The 26,381-nt window shown below is 39.9% G+C and overlaps 1 protein-coding gene across 14 annotated transcripts in view; it reads right to left on the reverse strand.

Annotated features, from left to right (window-relative positions):
* Window positions 1–26,381, reverse strand: part of si:ch211-285f17.1 (sickle tail protein homolog) — a 117,899-nt gene that overhangs the window by 18,357 nt on the left and 73,161 nt on the right. For 7 of the 14 annotated variants that reach the window (XM_034706492.1, XM_034706500.1, XM_034706495.1 and 4 more), the window contains 5 exons: window positions 13,305–13,494; window positions 8,104–8,302; window positions 7,064–7,157; window positions 2,049–2,842; window positions 423–527 (listed from right to left, as the gene is read on the reverse strand). In XM_034706492.1, the coding sequence (XP_034562383.1) occupies window positions 423–527; window positions 2,049–2,842; window positions 7,064–7,157; window positions 8,104–8,302; window positions 13,305–13,494 (1,382 nt within the window). Of the gene's footprint in view, window positions 1–422; window positions 528–2,048; window positions 2,843–7,063; window positions 7,158–8,103; window positions 8,303–13,304; window positions 13,495–20,272; window positions 20,346–26,381 lie in introns of all 14 variants that reach the window. The other 7 variants (XR_004634530.1, XM_034706502.1, XM_034706490.1 and 4 more) reach the window with 2 other exon arrangements.

Here is a 26,381-nt window from a genome sequence, read left to right on the forward strand (position 1 = left end):
TAGACTTTGAAGGTTAGTATTAGTATCAACAAACACGTTACAAGAAAGTATGATGGGAAAGACTGACAAACCAGAGCGATTAAGATGATGTTAATGAAGTTAACAAGCTTCATCAGTGTTCAATATAGCACAGAAACATACCATTCATTGCATAAGGAGACCTTATAGTTTAACAAACATTAACAAAATCTGCACAGACACAATCCAAGTGCAAAGAGTTGGAATACAACCAGATAAACATAAACCATTTATCTAGAGAGCAGATTACTTTAACATCAGATTCAATCAAACCTACGGATGCTATTTAACCTGTCTGACATGTCAACATCAAAAGGAATACTTTATCTTTCCTCACCCTCGCCTTTCATTAGAAACTCCATTTCCCCTAATGCCTCACTCTGCCCTCCTCTGTGATTGCTTACCTTGGAGGCTCCTTGCTGCCACTAGTGTCTGGCCCCTTTAAAAGTGCATGCTGAACAAGACCAGTCAAGCTGGCAATCTGTTGCTCCATAGCCTTCATTCGCACTCTGCAGAAACACCAGAAAATTCTACTTTCATCACTGAGGCCTGGTGGATGTTCAAGCTGCCACCAGAGCAAAAAATGAGCTCAGAATGAGAAGTGGAGGGCTGTAACAGGGTAATCGATTGTTTTTAATTACAGTACCATAAATCTTGCTGTTATTTTATGGGATTACACACTGGAGATTGTTTTGTAAATGATTTGCAATTATGTCCTGAGTAAATATTGACTCAAATCAATTGCTCATGAGTTATAACAGCGCTGCAGCACTTGACTCAGTCTTTTCACAGAAAGAAAAAAAGCTTGAGTCTCAATGGAGTAAACAAGATGGATGACTCAAGCAAAGAAAAGAACCCTAAGGTCTACAACCAGGGTGTTCAAGTTGTCTTGCTTTTTTTAATAAAACAAAAGTGTGTCAGCGCTTAGAAGAGAATAAAGGCCAATTCTTAAAATTACATAGCTGTAAGAAGGCCAACACCACACGGGTAAATAGTGGAGCTTAACAATATCATGGCTTGGGGAGCCTAGGGGAGAGCAACTTTTGTTCTCAGATGTCATCATTTATCTTGAAGGAGGATGTGGGGCCAGTTGAGGACACACTGTGGTTTTAACTCTACAGACAATGGACAGACACAACAAACAACAATACCCAAACCTCAGTGATACAGCATATTTAACATGGAGAAACCTTTTGACAGCTAGAGAGTGCTGAGTGTTGGGACAACGTTTATTTTGAAAGTTAGGTATAGTACTTTTCCCTGTCAAATTCCTCTTTTCCCACATTCCCAGAGAATTTCTTAAGAGGGGGGTTTTAGCTGCCAAGGTGGTCCAACCTGATCTGTCTGACTGACTGACTGGGCCTTACACAACTTTGTCAATATTATCTTTATTTTCCATGGTGCGCTTATATCCCCTTTAACCTCCTTTTTAAGAGAAGCATTCTTGCCAGGCTGAGTGGCAAGCGTCTCCCTGCTCTCTTTCAATGTTTATGTGCTCTTGGTCAAAGTTGGCAAACCTAAACCAGGAACCAAAACACCTGATGGATTATCCAAACTGAATAGACTCTACACAGGGACTGATTTTAGAACAACTGTAGCAGACTAATGGAAAAATAAACAGTGGGTTAAAGGGACTCCAGGTATTATCCTGTTTCGGTGGTGGTGACTATGTAAGAGTTTAAATACGCTACAATAACTAACACTGTAAGCTCCAAAGTTTACTGTGAAAATAAAGGTCAGATAAGCAGGACTGGTTGTTCAAACAAACCAAACTGATGTATAAACTGTGAGTTGTTCTGCTGTTTTTAATGTGCACATACTGATGCTCAAGACAGTGAGAGAGATGTTATATTCTTCTTCAGTCATGGATGATGAAACAGTGTCAGATCAAGGGACTGGAAACCAGCAATTCATTGTTAGGGTGAAACTGGGATGCAGAGTTAGTCCATGCTCCCATGCAAAATCTTAATCCCAATTTTAACAATCCCAACATCTCTTTTTCTATATTGGTCCCCTGCTGCTTGTCTTACCGTGTCTGATGGTCGCCAGCGGGCGGTATGGGACCCTGGAGGTGACCCTGGAGCTCGGCAACTATAGGCGATCCCATGTTGCTCCTCGGCTTGGTCCCTGTCATTTCCTCCTTCCTGAAGGACTGGCGCACAGGTGAGCTTCTCTCCATGGGCACACCATGAGGTGGAAGGCCATGAGGAGGCCCACCATGGATGTCAATCATGCGAACCTCAGCCATGCGGTGAGGGGATGGGGGAGGTGTCTTGGAGCCCAAAGTAGGCAACTGGCTGTTCCTAGACTTCTGCCTGTAAAGTGAGGGGTGATCAATACTGTCTGTGGGGCTGGGACCTCCGTAAGAGCTTGTGGAGCGGATGGAGGCACGATGAAATCCCCCCATGTGTTCTGGTCCATCAAGCCCAGGATTGGGATGTGGTCCGTGGGCAGCCATGTTCATCCTTCCCTCTTGGAGCAAGTAAGGGTCTGCATACAAGCCCTCATTTCCCCTGGATAGACTGTGGCTTTTACCCCCCATGTCCTCATCGGGTTTGACGTCCCGCCTCTCTAGAATGGCACTGGGACACGGCGAGATGGAGCGTGCCGGAGGGTTGGCATTAGCCAGCCGTTCCCTTGGGATAGTGGAGTTGGCAGGTAAAGAGCCCTGCCGTGGGCCAAATGGGATTCTGGAGGGGGATGGGGGCATGGAGTGAGGAGATGGGGGTATTGCTCCTTGCATAGGGTGTGGGGGGGGACCCATGGGGGGTTGTCTGAGAGGGTGCGGGCCATCACGAGCAGCATTTACCATCTCACTGTGCATCTGGAAAAACATAAAAGCAAATAGAGAGGCGTCAAACATAAAAGAGTTTTTTTTTTTTACTGAAAAAAAATCATACAAAGTCCAGAAAATATGCAGTTAAGGGTGTTAAATAAATCAGACTGCATTATACTCTGACTGCTTGAGCTTTCCAGCCACTGTTTATTTTCAGTATATCCTTTTTGTCTGGATGTGGTTGCCCTTGAAACAAAAACATCCATCTAACTCAGTTTACACTGTTGTTTTTCCAGGACAAAAAAAAGAAAAGCTGTCAGCAATTTTCCGGAGCCAGAAAATAGCTTCTCGCAAGGCTACTATACACAGAAAAGAGTAACTTGTACACCTCCAGGGCTAAGAGGTAGTTGGTTAATTTGCAACAAGATCTATTTAAACAGCCTGCTGATTTGGATCACTGTTTTTAAGCCTGACCCCCTCATCAAGGCAGCATTGAGTGCTAATGTACTAAATCAAACCTAATTAGAGTGGCTTTCAGGAGTTAGGGACTTGTTTAGAGAAAAGGGGTTGAAAAGTGAAAACTTGGAAGATTGAAGTTTTACAGGTTCACAGCAGAGGTAAGTCACCTGTTGTGTGGAGTTTCGCAACATAAACAAGAAGTGTCTCATCACATTTTTGCTTTGTTAGCTAATACTTATTTGGCTAGTTGGCTTGCTACATTGAATATATAACTTTTCAATAAAAAAAACAACATAGCCTTTCAGTCTAAAATGTAAAGTTGAAGTCCCAAGTAGCAAAACAGATCTCAATTAAATACATCCTTGCTAACTGTAGCAAGCATTAGCTAAGGTTGCATTTCTGAACCACTGACATTCTAGGAAGTTAACACAATGCATTTTATCCAGTTGTGCTAATGTTATATTCTCATACTGTGCTACGTCTCCCCATGTTCAGGGTCTTTCTTCATTCTGACCTCTCATGTGTTGATCGACCTTTTCTTTGCAAAGAAAATATAAAACCTTGTCGGCCAGCAAAAGTCTCATTCTTCACCAGTAGCAGAAAACTTCCACAACAAACATTAGCAAAGGAAAACATGATAAAATTACCAGCTTCGAACCTACAAACATGACCACTGCATGGGATATTTTTTTTCAATGTCAAGCTTGATGCAAATGCAGGTTAAGTAAACAATACTGTGTGTTAACAAGCAGAACCAATATATTGTATCAAAATGTCAGTATAGGTCTGATCTGGGATATGTGGTGTTCTGAGGAGTGTCACTCAGAGCAGAGTCTATCTTTCTTCATGTCTAACTCTCAGTTCCTGTCAGACAAACAACCTATTGTTCCTCCAAGGTATGACTCATAGGTTACACCTACATAAGAAGACAAGTCGAAACCTCATGCAGGGTTTTTTCAAAAACTTCAGGTGCAGGTTTTGGCACTGTGCTTTTTTCAGTATAACCTTTATTTGTATTCTCCCCCAGTGCAGATACAGATTTCCATACAGTGAAGGAAATAATAAGGTGTGTGTGAGAATAGGTGTGTGCGTGTAGTTCTGGAAAAAAAACAACTACTCAAAGTGTACAGTAACAAAGGGCTGAGGCTTGGCTGTGATAACAAAAGGGGAAAAAAGAAGCTTGCTGGCAGTGAAAGCACACACAACCCGTAAATATGGCAGCAACTGGTCTTCCCAGCAACAAAAACACATAATAGGAAACCCAAGACGCACGGAGCCACCGTAGACTATCATCAGACCCTAATGACTTTCTCTATCCAAGGCACCCAGACACACACACAAAAGAGCTACCCTTTTGCATTTCTTTGCCAATTCCAACATAGAACTCATCAATCACAAACAGATGTTACACCACCTGGACATGAGCCATTCTTAAAATATCCATAAAATACATTCCCTTTATGAAGACATTCTGTTTTCATCTCAGCAATGTAATAAACTGCAGCTTTGAGACAAAACAGAAGAGCTAAGTCAAGAAAATGAACACGTGTGTGCATGCCAGGCTACTGGGAGGCCGCGTTAAAAACATTTGGTATAAATTTGACTTGTGGACTTGGACTTTGTGCTCCTAAGATTCAAATAATGAGGGCAGCATGTCTGGTAAGAGTGCATAATGTTGTCCCAATCTCTTCCTGTGTTGGAGATGAAACACCGAATCTAAGAACTTTAGAGCTTTAAAGGAAGGCAATAAAGATAGAGATGATGCAGTGTGCAAACATGCATAAATCAGCCACTACAATAGCTGGGTCTTGGTCTGGATGTGCTGTCCTATGCCGCTGTGCACATAATAATAATACAGCTAATAATAATTCTGAGAAAAACAAAACAAATACTCAATTATCAATTCAGGATAATTACCTTAATTAATTAGATTAACCTGAAGAAATAAGACAAAAGATGAGACAATGACTACAGCTGTTGACAAAACACCTTCTCCAGCAGTGTGTACATAACATCACGTCTGACAGCCGCTATTTACTATTCTATAAATACAAAGCACTGCTTTGGGCACAATCCCTTTCCTGAGTGTGGATTAATATTTCAAAATGTTTCTCTGCTCTTTCATTTGATGAAACACGACTGAAGAGTGGATTTCAGTTCTAGGAAATGCCTCTTTATTCCAATAGTCAGCTGAATATTCTACTTATCAAGTCACGCATGGGTGAATTTGCAGATTTGTCTGATTTGAAGATTTGTCTGACACGAATAAGATAGATGTTTACAGAGCCGGAGACATCTCTTTTTGGCCACAGAGCTTCGATCGATAACAGAAGTAGCTGTGGATGTCTTAGTGAATCTGATCCGAGGCCTGGTTTTCCAACAAGGCGAGAGGATACTGAATAGCCCAAACAGATGCGAAGAGAACCCCCCCTGATAAAGTGTTTGAACAGGTGTACAGCTTATTAGGTTGTTGTATTTGCCCTTTTGGTTTCAGTGCCAGGGTTTCTATGTCATTATTTAAAGCGGCTGCCAAGACAAAAAAAAAGTCTTTCTTGTTGCTCTGAAGAAGAAAAACAAAAAAGTTTTGGCTCAAGTTTTACAGCAACCGAGAAAAAAAGACATGCCTTAAAACAGAAGTTGATGTTAAAAAATGTTTTAATACTTTTAGAAAAATGCTGCAAACTTCCTCTAAATCTTCACTCGCCTGGCCTCTTCATATTACAACCACCTCCAGTCTGTCTATCTGTGTCAATTACTGACTGGTTAAACAGTTACTGACCTCTTCATGACAACAACCCTCCTCCGCCTATCTCTACCTCAGGCCTAGATTCCACAATGTTTGCACAAGAGCCCTTGTAAAGTTGCCTCGCTCAATGTGTGTCTCAGTTTACCGGTAAAAGTTGTGTTTTTGCAATCCTGCTGATATAGCAAATTCCACAGTTGTAAAAATGGCCTGAAAATACACCTGCACACAATTTCTGCTCTCTTGCTGCTGCCAGTTTGCAACCCTTTTGCCTTTGAACTATTTGCACTATTAAATAGACATTTCAATTTTTCATTTGTATCTTGTTTTGCCATCTTTTCTCTGAAATGTCTCGTGTGCACTTCCCCTTGAAGGACCCCCGTCACAGAGAGCTGCTGCAGCAACTCATCTGAGAGTGAAAGAGATTTTTGCCAGCCTTTAAGTCATGACATAATCTGAACCAAGATCTCTTATACCATCATAATGTTCGCCTTGTCATTCCTTTAGACTTTATCAATTTCACCTTACATTTCTGTGACACACACAGAATGTGAAAATGGGATTATGGGTAGGGTTAATGTACATTTCTGCAGTATCACAATGGTGCTGCAGCAGGCAGAGAGACGCAGCAGGTTAGATAAAGGGTCAGACGGATTAGAGTGGAGGATATAAAGAGGAACATTTGAGGAAACAGCTCTTTGGGGAGGGGGAGGGGGGTAGTTTTGTTACATCAGCAGGGAACAAACATGCTTGGATTCAGAACAAGTGTGAGAGATTAAAGCAGATATTGGGGGAAGACTGAGCAAATAAAAAAGCCCTGAGATTCAAGTCTGATTGTCCTTTAAGGAAGCAGCAGCAGAGTGTGCGGGCAATGTTCCTTCGAGAACAATATGAGACCCCCTTGAATGGATTAAGAAGAGGCAGGGGGACATTCCTTCCCTTAAGTGCAAACAGGATGTGAGAGTGAGATGAATTGGAGGCTGGGATAATCTATCTGCAACATGCCCGGTTGTCCCACAGCAGCTGCTGACGTCATTTTCACTTCTGTGTGTCGGTTAAGTACTCACCCTGGCATCGCCGTTAGCAGGTCTTGGTCCATGGCTGAACGCTTGTGCTGGGTCTTTGTGGTAGACCTTCAGGCAGGAGTGGTCTGTGATGCTCCTGTAGGGGGTAGAGGTGCCCAATGGTAAAAAAGCAGTCCAGATATCACCATCTGAATGAGGCCGATCCTGCCTGAGGAGCCTGGATCTCTTTAGCAGCCCTGCCAAGGGCACATACCCTGACAGAGGCTCAGTCTGTCCTCTGGTATATGACATTTCCTCTAAATCTCTTAAGTCTATAAAAACATCGACTAATACTGTGTTGAAATGTGGCTCGACTACATTAACGCAGAATAGATCCTCCTTTCTTTCTGCCGTCACTCTCTCACTTCAGTGTTGCACCCTGGTTACCTGTACCAGCCTTAAAAGATCACGGGGCATTTTTTTTACAGCCCAGATAAAGAATTAGTCACAAAGTACACAGTACACTTGGGCAGGGACTCCAGCGACAGCAGGGCAAAGTTACTTTATCCTCTGGAGAAATGCTACAGCTTAAGACAAAAACAAATGGCTTTATGCTATCTGTGTACAAAGAATGTGCTGCGTTTCGGATAAGATATCTCAGTGAATACCAAACCAGGAAGGTGCAAAGAACAAGAAGAAGCAGCAAGATAGTTTATGTGTGTTTCCATGCTTGTAAATGATACTCTCAGCATGGCACACGACACCTTTGAAACTACACTTAAAAGCATAAAAGGACCTCGGGAAGTGCAAAAAGTCAAACCTGACATTGCTCAAACTTTCTGGAGTCAAAACTTTCACTGCAGGAGGGAGGGCAACAGGCACGGAAGTCATCAAAAGGCTGCTCCTTACTTTGTTGAGGTATATTGGAGGTATTTTGCAATAAAGCTTCATCTCCGTATAACTTAAAGCTACAAAGTTTTAACATGAGTGAGAAAAAGGAAACAAGACTGACACTATGGAGCATTATAACCCTTAGCTGTGCTATTTACATGAAACATCCCATCCAGTGTTGAATTCTGTTTATCTCACACAAATGTAATTACCTGACATCAGTGAGTTCGTAGTACATATTCCTCATGTCGTCTTTGACGTAGACGGCCACGCTGGGAGACTCGAGCATCTTCATGGTGAGCATCTGCGGGAAGGCACTAACAAACAGAGCTCTGACAGTGTCGATGCTGGTGATCTCATTAGGCATGCGGATCTGTTTGGTATCGTCTCCGTACTGCAGATACAGCACACCTACAGGGAGAAGAAGCAGAGAAGCGTGGGTCATTAGTGAGACATAAACTCACTTTAGTGCATGAAAATATTCCCCATGACTAAGAGTGACATTTGATGATCACAACATGAAAGACCAGCAGTTCATAGATTTGTTTTTCCTAAGTGTGATCTGAGTAGTTCAGCCCCCCCTTGCTTTGTAGAAGTGTTGATGCAAATACAACACTTAATGCATCCGCTTTAGCAGCAAAACCTGTCAATTACAAAACAAAGGAAGACTTTTACTCTTAAACTGCTGCCTCTGGTAATGATCCAGGAACCAAAGTTAGTATTTCTAAAAGTGAACAACCCATAAAAGTTAAGCCCAATCTCTTAGTGTGCAATTCTTATTAGAGTAAACCAAACTCTGTTTAAAACATGGAAGTTTTCTTAGTGAATGACATCATTGGTTTCTGAAGAGGCTTTTTGAAGCCTTATGACGGCGGCAGCCATGTTGAAAAAGCTGGCTCAACCGTACTTTCAGTTGACCTAGACACAGGCAAAGAGGTGGAGCTGAGACAGGCATTTGACCTCCTGGCACGCAGCTACAACATGTCAATCAGTTCAATCAATCACGCCCCTATTCATGTAAATCCCTTCATAACTCTTAGCCATGTTGAAGTCTAACACATGACATGAGCTTCATAGAGCCAGCTTTAAGTGGACACTCAGAGAACTGCAGTTTTTTGCGCTTCCACCCTGCACTTCCATAATGTCTAGCCATGGTTGCTTAGTGCCTCGACTAGTGAAGATATTTAACTACAATATAACGTATAGTTAGTTTAATAATTAGTGTATATTTAAACTCATGTTCAATTCTTTACTGTTAAACCACAGCATCTGATATCAACGAAAAAAAAATGAAACTATACCGTCACCATCTGTCAATACAGGCCTGGTTTAGGCACACACTGGTATTTGTGTCTAGGTTTTACAGTATGTGGGTAAATGAAAACTATTAGGGTTGTCGCAATAACCGGTATTGATGATTCCATTCTTTAAAAAAAATGAAATGGTCATATTGTTAATGTATGTTATATCGTCAGTATTGTGAATGTTATTATCGCTGTCATTATCATCACAATTATTATTTTATTAAATTATTATGTTGTATTTTATTTATCTTTATTTATCTTATTTACTTTACTTATATTATTTATTTACTTTTCTTCTGGTCCTGTCTCTTGGCTTATGTCTGTTCCTTAAAGTGTAATTTAAAGAAGGGCCAGTTGATTTATATCACTGAAAAAAGAATATTGATTTTATAATTGAGGTATTTGGATATATTTTCATAAAGGTAAATTCTCACTAGATGTGTTAACTACATCCTATTATCAGGTTGTTGTTTTTTATGTTGTTTTTTCTTTTTTTATCTACTTTATACGGATTTTGTTTTACTACAAAAATAAAGAAATATTCATCTTTTGAAGAGGTATTGTAAAGTGTAATAATGATAAGATATCTCAATAAAAAGAGAATAACTGTGAATAAAATGATATGTTGATATCGTGCCAAAAATGAGCATACAGTAATACTGTGTGTTAATTGGTTCATAGTTTACAGACAAAGCAGAAGCATCAGGGGCAAAAGAAGAAGACTCAGTTGCCAGCTAGCCAGCTAGCCTTTACAGCAGCCCAAATCCTGTCCGAGGAGATGATGGATAAAAGCAAGGTACTCTACCCAAATCCAAGAAAAGTATCCTTGACAGATTGACTGTTTTTTTTTTAATTTGTCTGAAAGGGTGCAGTCTTACTCCCTTGTTTCTAATACTTTCAGCACTGTGTGAAGAACTTAAAGCACAAAATCACAGCTTAGCAGATAGTGAGCCGCATGTAAGTAAAATGACAACATAATACGGTGAATATTCTGTATTATAGTTAATTGGTTATGGTAGCATATAACATTTTTTTTATTTTTTTTTATTGAGTGTGCAAGGGTCTAAATACATCAGTACATTATGTGATTTAAATAATAAGTAATCTTAATTCCCAAAAATAAAAATAAATACATAAATAAAAACACAACAAGCAAAAAAAAAAAAAAAAATCATATTTAATTCCATAGATCCTGTTTTTGTTATTCATTCACATTACAGTTACATTAAATTGATCTCACAGGTTGTTTGTATTCCTTACACCCAACAGTGTTAATACAATAAGTTTGAGGGGGGTTGCATATAACGTTTGTATTGACAGAAAATCTTCTATCATGTCGGCTCAATAGTTAACTTTATCTGAAACCACTTCAGTTTCCTTTGTTTTGTGCCTAGGTCTCAAAAATTCAGCGTTTGATGTGTGCTAACATATAACACATTAATCATCTTCACTTCCTGAATATGTGGATGGTGAACTGCCCCTCCAGTTATTTTTATTTTGAGTGCGTCATCACAATGAATCCTTTTTCCCCAAGCTTTTGAACTCATACAAACTTTTGTGTGGTGGTTTCAGGTTGATTGTCAGTAGTCAGCTTGTAAAACATGTTGTTTTGAAATAACCTGCCAATCAACTCCTGCTTCTGTCACACGTTTGAGAACAGCACGCTGTATATTCTGGATTACTTGATCCTAGGAGAGTGAGTTGGGACAGGAATATCGCCACAGGGCTGTGTGCCCGGGGTGGAACTGCACAAGCTGTGCATCAAAAAGACCAAAGCCTGAACCTCTGAACCCTGGGTGTGGCTTCTGTACTGTGCTTTAGAAAAACAGATGTCTCCCACACAAATTTATGGACACACCCACACTGCACTTGTGTAAACAATGCCAGAGGAAAGAAAAAAAAAACACATTTCTATTTCTGGTCTCTGATTCATTGCTTTGAACAGCACTGATTTTAATAGGGGTCATCTGTTGCAAGAATATAACTTTTATTAAACAGAACAAAGCAGTTACTTAAGTTTATGTTCCTCTTCTTATTTTATATGTGATATTTCATCAGATTTTAATGAGAATGTCACCGCATGGGGAGAGGATTTGTTGTTACACACATAAATCCTTGGTGTCAGAGTCACTTTAAGTTTGTAAGGGTGAAAAGGAGATAGTTTGAAGAGGAAGATGCATGGTTTTGGTAATCGTAACTCCATAAAAGGACTGAGTAAAAAGCAGTAAAAGCTACCAGATGTTGAGTGAAACAGTATACAAGATCTTGCGTGCTCCACGAGACCGAGAGAGACAGGCAGAGGGCAAATCCAGGAAATAAAATTGCTGAGTCTATCATAGCTTTCGGGTCTGTCTGGCTTTCGAGGTAGTAATAACTTAACAAAGTGCCCATTTGCAGAATAACTTCATCTTTCCCCTGAGAGCAGTTAGTGTAACGGTTGGCTAGTTTTTCATGCAGATGTTTGCAATTAAACAGGAAAGGTTTGATGACAAAAGTGCCATTGATAATGTGTGCATTATGAGGATTTGAATTTTTAAAATCAGTTTTTTTTTGCTGCATGAAAGTTGAATAGTTTGGCCCGAACAAAGAGCTGTGCATTCCTGAGCGCCTGCTTTCTCTCAGGATTGGAAGCAAATGGCAAGCTGGTTTCCTGACCAAATGGGCACAGCAAAAAAGTTTTCCACATTTTGTCTCGCCAGACACTAAAGTAAAAAATGAGCATAAGTATCTCTCTGCATTCATGAAAAACCTAAGGAGGTTTACAGTGCAACATTAAAGCAGAAATATACTCTATTAGAACCACAGAATAAATGCAAAGAAACACAATACTCTTCATCCAACATTCTAGATTAAATCTGATACTCACACTTGAAGTTTTAGGGATTTCCTGTTTTCTGCTGAGTCTTATGAGGCTCTGGAAGAAATCGCAACTCCTATGATACACACAGAAGATACTAAGCCCTACAAAGAAGCCCCAAATGTCCGTTGGGACCTAGTGAAGTGTGTGCCTTGGTGTTTGTGTGTGTGTGCATGTGTGTGTGAGAGTCTGTGGGAGGGACACTGTAGTTTAGCGGTGCCCCTTTTTCTCTCCTCCCCTTTCATCACACCATAACCCCCCACTGTCACAATGCTTTGTCCTGATGTTTTTGAAAGAGAGAAAGAGAGAGACAGAGCACGTATGCGTGCAGAGTGTGTTTGCACAGATGCTTGCTAAAGCATGTTTTAGAGGTGTTTTTCTACACATTTGGCATTTATGCTCCACAAGCAGAGCAAGATGTGTTTCTTGCACCACAAAGTTTAGAAGTAGCACCCCGTAGTTTCATTCATTTTCACTTTGGTCAAAAGGCGTGCCACTAAGACGCTTTGCTATTATCCAGAAGCAGATGCCAAGCTGAGCTGTGAGCTACCTTTGAAGACTATCCTCCTTAAAAGAAAAAATACAGACTCTTCACTTTGTGAGCGCTCTTAAACTTTTTCCACCACTCTCACTCTAATGCTGCAGCCTAATTCTTCACAACTTCCTGCAGTTCTGCATATGGATGCAAATGAAGCACCATGTGTGTTTGATAAGACGACCCATTTCTAATCCTGTCAATAACACGATGGCATATTGTGGATGGATTCCCTAATCTTTCACTTCAGAGGAAATTAATTCTAATTAAAACAGAGCAGCGAGTGAGGTGGAGAAGGGAAGGAAGGGAGAGAGAATGTGGAGAAGATAGATGGAGCGAGAGGGAAAGACTTAAACAAGGTGAGACGGTGAGATCGTGGTCTGGTTTGGAGTTATTTCAGAGGGTTTTAAAGTTAAGGAGAGATAATACAACAAGAGCAGGGAAATGTAGGTTATCGAAAAGGATTAATGTCAAATCACTTTCACCTCAGTCTATTCATAAAGTCAATTAAAGATATGAGATAGGGCCTTATTCTCAATGAGTTCTTAATAAAGCAGATATCAGGATTTCTCTGTGGGAAATTTTGTCAGTTTTGGGATTTAGAGAGAAAAACAGGGCTTTGATTGACAGCTCATATTTTGTGGTCAACAACGTTCAACAAGTTCAGATGAGGCTTTTTTTTTCTGACAAATTGACTTGTCATTAACTAAAATGTACCTAGAGAGCGGTCCTTTGTCTGGTTGGTTGACCGCACCACAGGCAGGCTTGCACGAATCCGGCTGCCGCGGGTGAATGCAGAGGGCGCGTCGGCCTCAGACATGGTGTCCAACGACTCCAGGGAGGCCAGAGACAGGTGGTCCACCTGGTCGCCGACGCTGGACTGTGGACCGTGCTTTGGGCTTCTGCTCTGGAAGGGGAAACATATGGAAACGAAACAAATTACGGATGAGACAATGAAAACATAATAGTAAATACATGAGTGTTAAAAATACTCTTTAAAAAGAGAGTTTGGTTTTAGCACTCTGATTTGTTTTCATGAAGAGGCTGAGCTGAGCAGGATCCCTTGTGGGGAAACACTTACGACTGACAAGTATCTCATACAAAACCACTATCCTTTTAACCCTACTGTTATGTTTGTTTCTCTGGAACAGCAATAATGTTCATGGGTCAATTTGACCCGGGGCATATTCAATTATCCAAAAGTGTCAAAACCCAAAAAATTCCCAAAACACATTTTTTAAAATCAAATTTTTAACTCCATTATTAACCATTTAAATCAAGATTTAGTCCATTGGTGTTCTTTAATCCTCACAGATCATGGTTCAATGTGAATAACGCACTCATTTTTCATTTAAATTCATGTTAAAACGTTTTTTAATATACACTGGAAAGCCCTAAATATGAATACAATAGTTTTACATGACATAGATTTTTGTTTATTTTATTTTAAATCTAGATTTTTTTTATTTTGATGAAGTGATGTTGATAAATGAACACGACACCTCTTCTGTCACATGCTGCCCAGATTTGGATGCTGCATTTAGCTGGTTTGGAAGGTATACATTGCCTAAAATAGACTTTAAAAAGGGTCAGTTTGACCCGCAACGTAACAGGAGGGTTAAGAAAAATAGAATAATGGCTGTTTCAGTACCAGTATCAACTCCATTACAGTAAATGCTTCAGATAAAAAAAATGTGGATAAGTTATGAGTTAGTAAACCTCTCAATGGACAGATATCACCCTATGTTCAATCAATCTGTCCCTTCTTTGTTTAAACAGTAGCCTACATTACACCACATAAAAAAAATGACTACACTAAAAATAAATGTTGCACAGAGGCAAAGAAAAACTAGCTTTAAGGTTATTATCATGTAACGTGCTAGCAGAGGGTGTAACATTCAAAACAGCTAGCAAAACAATGTTTACTCAGCAGTAATTTAAAGACAACATATGTTTGTTTGTTTTATTAATTAAATGGAATTTAAATCGATTACAATGCAAAAAAACTGACTGATATTTAGAGTCGGCGTTTCAAATGCACTATTCAGTGAATAAGCACATTAGCAGAGGATGCTTATGCTAGCTCAGTCTGTTTCTGGGAGCTCAGCTCAACTTTGTCCAGTTTACTGAGCCAGGCCACACAACAATTAACATAACCGTATAAACTACATACAATTATAGTTTTTAACTCTTTGAAAAAACAGTACGTGCTTTCTTTGCAATGGTATCCAATATTCCCAGCTAGCTATATGACTTGGGAGCACGTAAGGAAACCCAGTATCACCACACTGGTAGTAGAAAACCACTCTATTTCAATCTCAAACTTACAAAATCCCAAGCCCCTTTGATGTTGACTTTGAGCTTGACTCCAGCTCATAAATAAACCAAAACACTGCAGTCATGCAAAAGTAGTCACACTGCGTGTCAATGATACATGCTCACACTTCTAATGCAATTCACAATAGTCTCACAAGCATGTCTTGTTACTAAAGGTTACCAAGAATGAGGATGCTGTTTTGACAATGATACTAGAAGGGCACTAAAGTTTTCAATTATTTCCAGCCCTGTATGATGACACGCTAAACAGATTTAAAGCAGAAGCGTGAGTGCAGAAACTTCTCCTAAGCTCTGATAAAAGATAAAGAGTTGTGTCGTCAGAATTTGAACATCAGTTAGCTGATCTGTAATCTGACCAGCATGATGTGGCATCCACGAGCCAAAGCTACAATAAGACAATGTGTGAGAAGGCTACAGAGCCCATTGAGCTACTGTGCAGTGCTGTAAGCTGATATGTTCCACAGGGAAAACAGAGAGGTCAGTGAACACTGGGCCCTTTATGAAATGCTCTTCTTCCCTGGCAGACATATAATGTGCTGGGGAGCAAACGCAGCTGGAGATACAAGGTCCACCAGGTTATCCTGAGCTCACCCGCAAGCACACTTGCTCCTTTCTTTTGAATTCTCACACATACAGACAAATAAAGAAATTACGCTTTTAAAACTAAGTGCAGTTGACTTTCATGGCCAGAACTGGTTTAGCCTTGCAGCCAAGAGTTCTTGGCAGGCACACACAGGGCAGACGCTAAGAGACATGGGGGTGCAAGGGTTGTGAAAACGATCACCCAGCAGATGTTAGTAAAGATGCAAAAATAGCTACACACTCTGGCACACAAACATACACAATGGCATGATGCAGATAAGACAAAAAAAGGCTGACTAACTCTGTGGGGCAATTGGATTTTCATCAAGTACCTCTGAATGTCAAGCTCAGAGTGAAGAGAGGAGAGCATGTCCTGTAAAGACTGATGGGAGAAAAAGGAGAAGAGGAGAAAAGCAAAAGCAAACAGCTCAGAAATGCGAACAGAAGATGAAATGGAAAAAAGAAAATGGTCATGAAAGAAAACAGAGGAACCATGGGAACAAATGAATCTCAACAGCTTTAAAGAGAACCAACAAAGAGTGTTGAGTTCATGTTCACTCATCTTCTTAGAAGCTTGTTTTGAGTCTAACGTTTACCTCTCGACTTACTTATTCCAACAATTACATTTTTTGTCATTTCAATATTATTTAAGCATTTTCAATCTTCACCGTGTAATATTTGCTGAGGCAAAGCATCCCATAGTTTTTGCAATGCACCTTCACAACGACCTAACAGCAGGTAGAACTGCTGAGCCATCACTCACCTCCTGTAATACCATTAAGATACACTCAGCATGCAGGACCACAGATTAAAAATACATGAAGAGAAATGTGCCCTTCTACTATGAATACATAACGATAGTCACCTTTTCACACACAAGGGTCACATGGAGTTGACATGCCATCTGAAACCACACATGTGTTGGGTAATGTTACCTGGGCAGTGAATGATTTATGAGCATATAATCACTGGTGGGTCAAACAGGCCTCCTACATTGCTCTTCTATCTTCTCATATGCTACTGAGTCACCCCTGGGAATGTTGACTCATATTGGTTTCCTCCATCACCTGTACATAGTTATTAAGTCGGAGTGAGTTTGGCAGTGTAATCCAATATATTCTGAATTTCCGAAGTGGAGGACGGAGAAACTGTATTCAAACACTTCCTTGTACAAGAGCAATGATACCTACCATGTTTTATAGGTGTCTTCATTGCATGAAGAAACATACTTTATGAATACATTTACTACTTTAGCCATCAGATAGTAAATAAAGGATGGTAAATAATTGTAAAAAAGAAAGTAGTGGTAGTAGTTTTGGCACTTGTACAATGTGGAATGTTATTTTATAAAATTGATTTGATTCAAATGTCAGTCAATATACTATAATGAGGTTCAGTCTAGCACTCACAAAGTATTGAATGTCATAGAATGGAGTCTAAAAAGGACAGTGAGATTTTGAAAAATACACAGAACATTATCTTACACAAAGTTAGGTTCAATAATACAATGGTTCCCAAACCTTTCAGCTTTTTAGCCCTTGACCCCCAAAATATAGGTTTTATTTAAAGTTTAGCTACTATTTTTGTCGATATCTTTTACTATAAATGAGTAAAATGTACTAATTTTAGATAACTTTTGTCATTCAACTTTTTTATTGCATTTTTTCAGTATTTCTTTGTTCACCACAAGTTAACGAATTATATATAAGTTATACAAAACCAACAAAGAAGAACAAAATAATAAAAAAATTATATAAATAATAATAATAATAAAGAAATGATAAAAAAAAATTAACAGTACAAATAAAAAGGAAGATAAACATAAGAAAACAAGATACATTTAAAAAAAGATATTTAAAATTGAAAATATTTTTAGATAACTTGAAAAAAAAATTCTGGAAGACATCTAACGACCCCCCATTTGTGTCGCACGACCCCCCAGGGGGTCCCGACCCACACTTTGGGATCCCCTGCAATAATACACTGACAAATCCAGGCTAGCTGTATTCCCCAGCCTCAAATGTATGTGCCACACTGAGCTAGCCGTAATAAGCTAACTTTCTGGGCTCAAGTTTTGCCAACCTCTTTTATCTTTATCATTAAACTGCTCAACAATGACTTGCTATTTTTTGGAGAGGTAAAAATCACACTGTACACACTGATAGCTTTCTTAAATGTGCTAACATTAGCCGCCATAAGCTAGGCTGCTGGTTATAAATCTGTAGTGTCAAAGGGCATACAGTTAAAACAAGGTGTATTTTATTGCTTGTGAAGTAAAAATGTTTAATTTGAGAAGAAGTTTGGGCTATTTCTTCTTTTAAAAGTTGTAGTTCTTCTGAAAGTATGCCAATTAAAAGCTTTCCACTTTTGCCAAATTTCAGGATGCTGTTTGAATAGACACAATGTGACCGCTTTAAGAAGAATCACCCAACAGAAAAAAAGATAGATAGTGGAAGCAGTCACATAAAACGCAGAGGAAATTGCAAATGAGACCTTCTGCCTCCCTGTGGGAAGGAGTAATTAAGTTAAACCATGCCACACTAGCCCACATCTGACAAATGAGGTGTCCCCTCCAAAGGTCGACACTTAGTTAGCTCAGATGAACTCCACTGTCCTTCCCTCACCCTCTTTCTCATACCTGCATGCAAAGATCATCATTTTGTGTCAGTGCACTGCTGCCAGAATGCCTTGCATCAAAAGCCACTTCCTGTCTTTGGGTAAACCACTTCCCACTTCAGAGTCCAGATGTGAAAACCGCAGGCTAACCGCTGATTAGCACCATAAAACCTGCCTTAACCCGCTCACACCTACAGTACACATTCCTCCCTTGTGATTTTCTCCGGCTTCGGTCAAAACCAAACAGCCTGTGATTCTGCCTTTTCAGCAGCGGCTCCCTCTAAACGCCACATTTGCTCTGACAGTTGACTCTGACATGATGAATGTGAAAGTGAGACAATGACATTAGCTGATATACAGAAATATGACAAGTTAGAAAGTCATGAAAAGAGAAATTTGTGTCTGGAAATAAGTTTTTAATGTGTCAAAGAGTAAGAAAATCAATGTTGTCTTTGAGATATTATAGCCAATGACAGAAGGTTGTTCATATTATAGGACCCGTGTCAAATACTCCCCATGATTCGAGTATATTACAGCAGGTCTATAAATAATTTAATTGAATTTGCCTCCTCTGTGCTCTGGAGTGCAAACTGCTCTGTTGCAGCAAACAAACACAAAGGGCACTACATTGTGTCTCTTAAGTTTTATACTTATCTTTAATACATTTAGTTGGTGTCATATGTAATTCGAGGTAAAACAACCATGATTGCAGATAAAAAAGGAAGAACTTTAAATGTGTGTGTTAGAAAGGGAGAGAAAGAGTGATACAAAGAGAGACATGAGTGTGTGCATGAGTGAGTCAGGCCATTGTTCCAGAAAATCTGACCCGGACCCAGGACATCCTGAAACCATTTCTGCAACAGTGGTCTGACAAACAGTGTGCAGAAGAAGAAACACAAACAGAAAGCTCAGACATGTGTGTGTTTGTTTCTGAGATATATGTTCTGAAGTAAACACAAGGCATAATGTGATTCTATTGAAAAATCATTAGGGGTAACAAGTGGGCTCTACCTGTCACAGGTTTGTCAAGCTAGGCCTGTAACACCTTGGGGGGGCTCAGCAGTTAAGGCTGATTTATACTTCTGCATCGAATCTATGGTGGAGCCTACGCCAGGGGTCCTTGTAGCTCCTGTACCTACGCAGAGGCCTACACACGTAGCTGACGTGCACCTCCTCTAAATGTAACTACCCATAGAATCGACGCAAACCACAAGCCCTGTGATTGGTCCGCTCGCCGGCATTGTGTTATCCACATTTACAGCACTTCTGGGATCCTGGACATCAGCCGCACATCAGCCGTGTATTTCATCTCCTCCTCTCTATTCTTCATGTAATCATGTCTGTATGATAAACAGCAACATGTGTCAGCTGTAGATTAACATAACATGGCTATCAGAGAGACCACACTGCCCTCAAGTGTTTCGGCGGGGAATTTATGTGCGACACGGACACATCGACGCACAAGTATGTGGTGCTCATGACCGCGTCAGCCCCTGCTGCGTAGGGGCAACGCAGAAGTTGAAAAAAAATCAGCCTTTAGTTCCCTTGTCCCAGGAACAACCCCCTCCATGCTAGCCCATCATACCCACATATAAACAGAGAGACAGAAAAATGATGAGGAAAGAGAAAGTAGGATAAAAATGTACCTATATCTATAGCTCACCCCCATCAGGTTAGGCTGTACGCTCTACCTCCCCCTCCCCCTGAATGTAATGTTCAATTCTTCATCACTTTGATATATGCTTCCAGGTTTTTCAGCACTCTTACAATGCAAGCAGTTCACTTCCCACTGTATCCACACCTGGTGAGCATGCATGTACAGAGTGCTTTTCATTGTTAGCCATCTCTTGTTCAGCGTATCACAGGGCCCTTTCAAACTAAAGGGACAATGCTGCATGATTTCAATGAGCAGTATCCTGCAGCCCGACCTCGCACCTGATAGACATGTTGACATGCTGAGCAGAGATGGCGTGATTAAGGTGAATCACAATCGTTAAGAATAATGGCAGCTCAACCAGAAGCCTGTTGTGTGACTGATTGTGATTTAAATGCAGCCTAAAAAAAACGTGTCAGCGTGTCTAAAGCAACACAAAGCCCACTGATTGGTGCTTATATTACTATAAAATCAGCAAACTTAGCTGTATCATCACCTGGTTTGTTAAAGCTGGCTTCCACTTAAAAGTACAGCTCGTTCTCCTGGTCATCTTTTTCACTTAGAGGAATCTGCATCACACAACACACGGCAAGTTTTAAAAGCTAGGCAAGAAAGCCAAAGACAGCTTTTACGAATGTTGATATATTTACTTCTAACAACAGTCTGATTACAACAACCTGCATTCACACACCATTTCTTATGTACACAATACACACACAAGTAACCAGACAAACAAGTTTCATTCACTCCGTCCTTATTGTCTTGTCGAAGAATGTCAACACGAGAGTGGAGGTGGGAGATTGTGTGGCGTTAATCACAAACTCCGGTGAATTGAGCACATCTTTCCACTTAAGATGCTAATTTGGCCCTCGGCTCTGGCTGGGGAGCGGAAATCGAGCTAACTGTAATTACCTGGACTGATCTGAGTGGGAAACACAGAAACAAACAGTGGCTCTGCAGACTGCTAACCCTTTACTTAACTTGTCTTTTTTTGACATGTTATTCCTCTTAGAGCACTCAGGCTGACAGCCTCATGTGGTAGATTTCAAACTTAAGAAGGAGGCTTTTAGTATTTTTGTCCTTGAGCACACTCTTAGACTGTTATGAGGAGAGGAGGTAGCTTTTTGGTTTCCAAAAGTGAAGCTAATGCAGAATTATTTTCACTAACGGCCAGCAGGGGGCAACTGCATAGGTTGAAGAAAAAAATATGATTGCATGAAAATAGATGAGAAAATGAGCCTTCTGTTCAGTTGATTTATTGTCCTAAATAAACATTTTCTTAATGTGATTATGGTGTCTATCACTGGTTTTAAGATTTTTTTTAAAGTAGCATAATATTTATTTTGTAAATATTGTTCTATCTGGAGTTAAATAGATGACAAAGAAGGGTATACTTAAAGCTACTGTTGGTAGTCACAGAGTAAACATCTGTTCAGAGAGAGGGACTTTGAATGTCAACACTTTCCCTCCCAACCAGATTTCCTCTTAGCCCCCCAATACAGATCGGATAGTGCAATCGTGATAGTGCCGGACTCATAACCAATCAGAGGACGTAGTAGGGGCCGCCCCTTAACCAATCAGGACAGAGGCTAGGAGATTAGCTATGGTTGGTCCGTCATAACGTTAACGAGGGGAATAATAACAGTGCTTGATACAAAGGCATTGGAAAATGCAGAGATTTCGCAATCGTCTCAAATTACTCCACTTACCGATCAGTATGGATGGGAATTATGACCTTTACTCCAAACCTAGCAGACAAAAAGCAATGTTTTTTTACACCATTCCTACCAACAGCAGCTTTAAGGGCGTGGTATTGCTGATTTACAAGTTGCTGCACATTGCACTTTCATTCAGGATAGAGACTGAACAACATGTGTCCACCTCATCGTCTAAGAGTTGTCCCTTGAGTTCAGTAAAACAAGATGGCTAGGTAGTAATAGCTAGAGCACGTACATAAATGGTAATGTTGGGTACCAAGAAAACACAGTGATGGTCAAAATGCCAGACTCAAGTGAATTCATGAACAAATACACAGTGACGATGCCAACTTCTGCCGATCAGCAGATCAGAAAACACTAAATCAGAAGTGATCTTGCTTATGTCAAAATAAAAGAGAGAACATTGAGATTGGATAGCACCAATGTACAAGAGCTCATCAAAAACACCTGTTTGAGTCTAAAACTCTGTCACAGCAGTTCTGCTCATCTTTGAAGTATAAAGCCCCCGTCAATCAACCAGTCAGCACTCAGTCCGTATGCTGTCTGTGGACGGGCCATCATCCTTTGTCTCCCCCAGCCTTAATGACATTATACCAAAATCCCCCCAGTCATCCATTCCCATTCATTGCCACCACATCCCTCTCTGCCTCCCCTCCTCTGATGCATTCCTCTTCTAATCCCTTCATCCAAATCCCCAGATGACCTTTCAGAGATGGGCCTGGCCTGTTAATTGGCGTGTTGAAAGTGGATGACTTTATAGCATCCACACAGTCAGAGCTGACAGCGAGGGTGAAACTGTGTGCAGTAGTTATGGCAGTTAAAGCCCGTTTTGCACACGTATGTAGTCAGATGTTACCAGAAATAAACAGAAACAGAACTGTTGCCATCTCATTAATACAATATGACATTGGCAAGTAAAATATAATCAAGCAGATCTGTCACTCAGACCGCAAATGAAGTGCGTAATCAGAAAAGACACAATGCTGCGCCTGTTGACCGGTGCAGAGAGGAGGCAAGATGACTATCTCTTCCACCACTTGTGACATTTCCAACAAATGAGCTACGCCGTCCAATTGATTTCATCCACTCACGCATACATGAGTCGGTCACGGTTATCACCGGCAGACATCAAGCCCTCCTCCGAAAGAGCGAGGTTACTAGAGTCAACTTTGCATAACCATCAGATAAATCAGCCAATGGGAGTTAGCGGAGGAGAAAACACTGTCTTCAGCTGGTTTTCTCACACCACTCTTAAAAAAGGAGGAAATTAAAACGCATATAAGCATAGTAGTCATGTCCAAAATTACACAGTGATCTACAGCATCTTAAAAAAACATACATGTTGTATTTACCATATTACACAAGTGACAGTCTCCTTCCAGAAGTGACTTCCATGTGAAACTGGAAACTCCCCGCTCTACAGGAAACAGGGTCTCTTCCTCCTCTGTTGTTTCAGCCCCTGTAGCACTTGCTCTGCACAACTGTACTGCCCGGCTCTCTTTCCTTTCTGCTCTATCTCACAGCTCTTCCATCCAATGCAATATACACCGCCCCACATCTGAAACTATTCAACAGCACAATACAAACGCACACACACACATACACACACACACACATACACAATCCACACCCAGGGAAACTCATTGTCTGTAATGTGTGCTTTTTGTGCATCATTGTGCCAGACAGAGATTGTGTGAGAGTGAAGGATCACTGCAAGACTCGTGGCGTTTAAATATTTCTCACTGTTCCAGCAGCGTGAGTGGAAAATTAGATCCCTGAAAAAAAGTTTAAAACTCTTTAAAGTTTCCAGAAAATACGGTTTATCTTAAAACAGCAGCTCCGCCGCTAATCCTTATTTGAAATCTTGGCTTGGATCTCATCCTCGTCTTGAGGCTGTGGCTGAAGACCGACAGATGACACTTCTGTCTCGAGGAGATAAGACCAAACTTTACCCTTAGGGATCCTTAAAACCTATACAAGATATGCACAGCAGACCCTCTAGCTAGGAATTCAGATTTTAATTTGCTTTAATGGTGATACCATTATTGGGACTCCTTAACAATCCAAGTCTTTATCGATAACACAATCGATACCTCTTTGTTATTTAGTAGGGTTTTTAGTAATTGAGAAATAAATTGAAGTATTTTCTTTCAAAATCTTTGCATCTGTATTTTTAATTTCATATATTATATATTTTTAATGATAATGATATATTATAAGATGATCAGAGCTCATGTTGGGAAATCAAACAGGTCGTAATTCCTTCCTTAATAAAAAAAAAATGTATGGACGGGTAAACAAATTCCTCCTTTAAACAACTATACTTACTTAAATTTCTGGGCAAAACCTTCTTAATGTTATAAGTGAGTACATCATGATACGTTTGTATTTACCTTAATCTATTAGTCATTTTACTAACCCAATCATTAACTCATTACAGTGTAACCTTCAATCGCCTTGTTCAGTTAGCTATCTAGCTTTTACTCAACGCAACAACACTGGATCACCAGTATTAACTAAGGGGGCTTGCTTTACCCTTTGAGTGCGCTCTCCATGGGAGGTTTTAGTGAAGGAGGAAGATGACTATCCTGCAGGTGGACTTAGGCTGCTTTCGAAATGGCCTGCTACATACTACCTACTAATATAGTAGGCAGTAGGTACTGCCTATTACATACTGCGTTTGAATTTAGTATGTAGTATGACTTTTCTGTTGGATCTGTGTTGCAGTATGCTGGGCCTGACGTTACTGAATTTCCAGTTTCGGAAAGAGGAAGTAAACAACGGCGTAGCTGATAGAGAAACTGCTTCTTTAGCATCCACTTGTGATTTAAAAAGTTAAGAAGTAGTTTATATGGAATTTCACAGCACCCAAAAACTGAGTTCCCCCCGTTAAAAAAAGAAGAGAAAAGAAAAAGCGGAACGAGCGCTGTGCATTGTGGGAAACAGTACGCGACGCAGACTGGTCCGATGCATACTGTGAAATTTCCCTGAATCAGTAGACATCCGGGGAGTTTTGGCATACTGCAGATTTTGCTCTTGTATACATACTACTTACTGCATGCTGAATTTTGGCCAAATCAGAATGTACTGCTAGTATAGTAGGAAGTTTTGAAAACTGCCTCAGTTTTTTCAGCCCCAAAGACAGCCAAAGGTTGTGCATTTTGGTTTAATTTGAAGCACAGTGCTGATGTTCTTGGCCATGGAGGTTTTGTCCCACAGTTGCATTTTGCTTCCTCTTTATCTTTTCCTTTAGTAAAAAGGAGCCAAACTTCTGATCTCTCGTCCCGTTCAGCCATCCTTGCAGGCAACTAACAATCAAAACTCTTCTTTGTGTATTTTAACCCTTCTGTTATGTTTGCTTCTCTGGAACAGCAATAATGTTCATGGGTCAATTTGACCCGGGGCATATTTAACTATCCAAAAGTGTCAGAACCCCAAAAAATCCCAATACACATTTTTTTAAATCTAATTTTTAACTCAATGAGGATAACTCACTTGTTTTTCATTAAAATTTATGTTAACACTTTTTTTATTTAGATTGGAAAGCACTAAATATAAATACAATAGTTTTACATGACATTGATTTTTGTTAATTTTATTTTACCTTTAGAATTTTCTATTTTTATTAAGTGATGTTGATAAATGAACACTACACCTCTTCTGTCACATGATTTTTTTGCTGCATTTAGCTGGTTTTGAAGGCATATATAATCAAAATAGACTTCAAAAGGGGTAATTTGACCCGCAACATCACATGAGGGTTAATATTTAATACATTTGATGGCTGGCAGTTCAATTCAATTTAATTTGAAAACTTTATTAGATAATTGAGGAACAACCCAAATACCAAAAAGTTGTGACGCTGTTTCAAAATGTTAATCAAAACAGAATTTGATATTTTGCATCATTTCAACCCTGCAGAGACAACATACTAAATGTTGAAATTGAAAATCATTATAGTTTATAAAAACAATTTAAAAAGCTAAATTTAAATGTTATGCTAACAGCATGTTTCTAAGAAGTTGGTACAGGGACAACAAAACTCTGGAGAAGTTGTTAAATGCTTAAAGAAACACCTGGAGGAATAACTCTCCGCTACTGAGATTAATTAGCAACAGGTTAGAAAAGATGACTGGGTATGAAAAGAATATACTAGAGCGGCTGTGTCTCCCAAACAGGAAGAGTTTGACCACTCTGTGAGAGACTGCGTGAGCAAATAGTTAAACAATTTCAGAATAATGTTTATACAGTGTGCTAACTTTTTGGAATTGGGGTATGTTTGTGTACCGGTGATTGGATTTAAATAAAGAGACTTGACTTGAAAAATTACATTACAATGTAGGACTGATGAGGCAGTAATGATAAGCTCCAATGTTATTGATTTGGGGTTTTGAAAATGCCAAACTGGGCCTTAAACCAGTTTCCATCCTTATCCCTATAGAACACACCAATTCTCAGGAGTGCCTATGTATTCATCATTACAAAGTATTCTTCTGTAAGTTTCTCAGGGTAATATTAAGAACTCTACAGAAGATGTTTGTTTTTCCTGTATGTTTTCCTGACATGGTACTTCATGTGGTTTTAGTCATGCCTTCAAGTCAAAGTGTTACATAATATTAAAGGTCCAGACTTGACCAAAGCTGGCAGATCATTTACCAGTCATGCATTCAATGATTTGCACACACCCAGGAGTCTGTGCTCACGTACAGTCTCTCCCCCCCATCCTGCTCACTGTCTCTCATTCCAAACAAACACATGCAAAGTATTTGCTGACGGGGCTGCAGAGCTATGATCTGCCCGAACACGCTCTTTAGTATCAATTCATTGAGAGTGAGACACATTGCAGCTTGGAACACTTACAGATTCCCACAATATCTCAATAAGTGT

The sequence above is a fragment of the Notolabrus celidotus genome, chromosome 17 (assembly GCF_009762535.1).
Source record: "Notolabrus celidotus isolate fNotCel1 chromosome 17, fNotCel1.pri, whole genome shotgun sequence".
Classification (NCBI taxonomy): domain Eukaryota; kingdom Metazoa; phylum Chordata; class Actinopteri; order Labriformes; family Labridae; genus Notolabrus; species Notolabrus celidotus.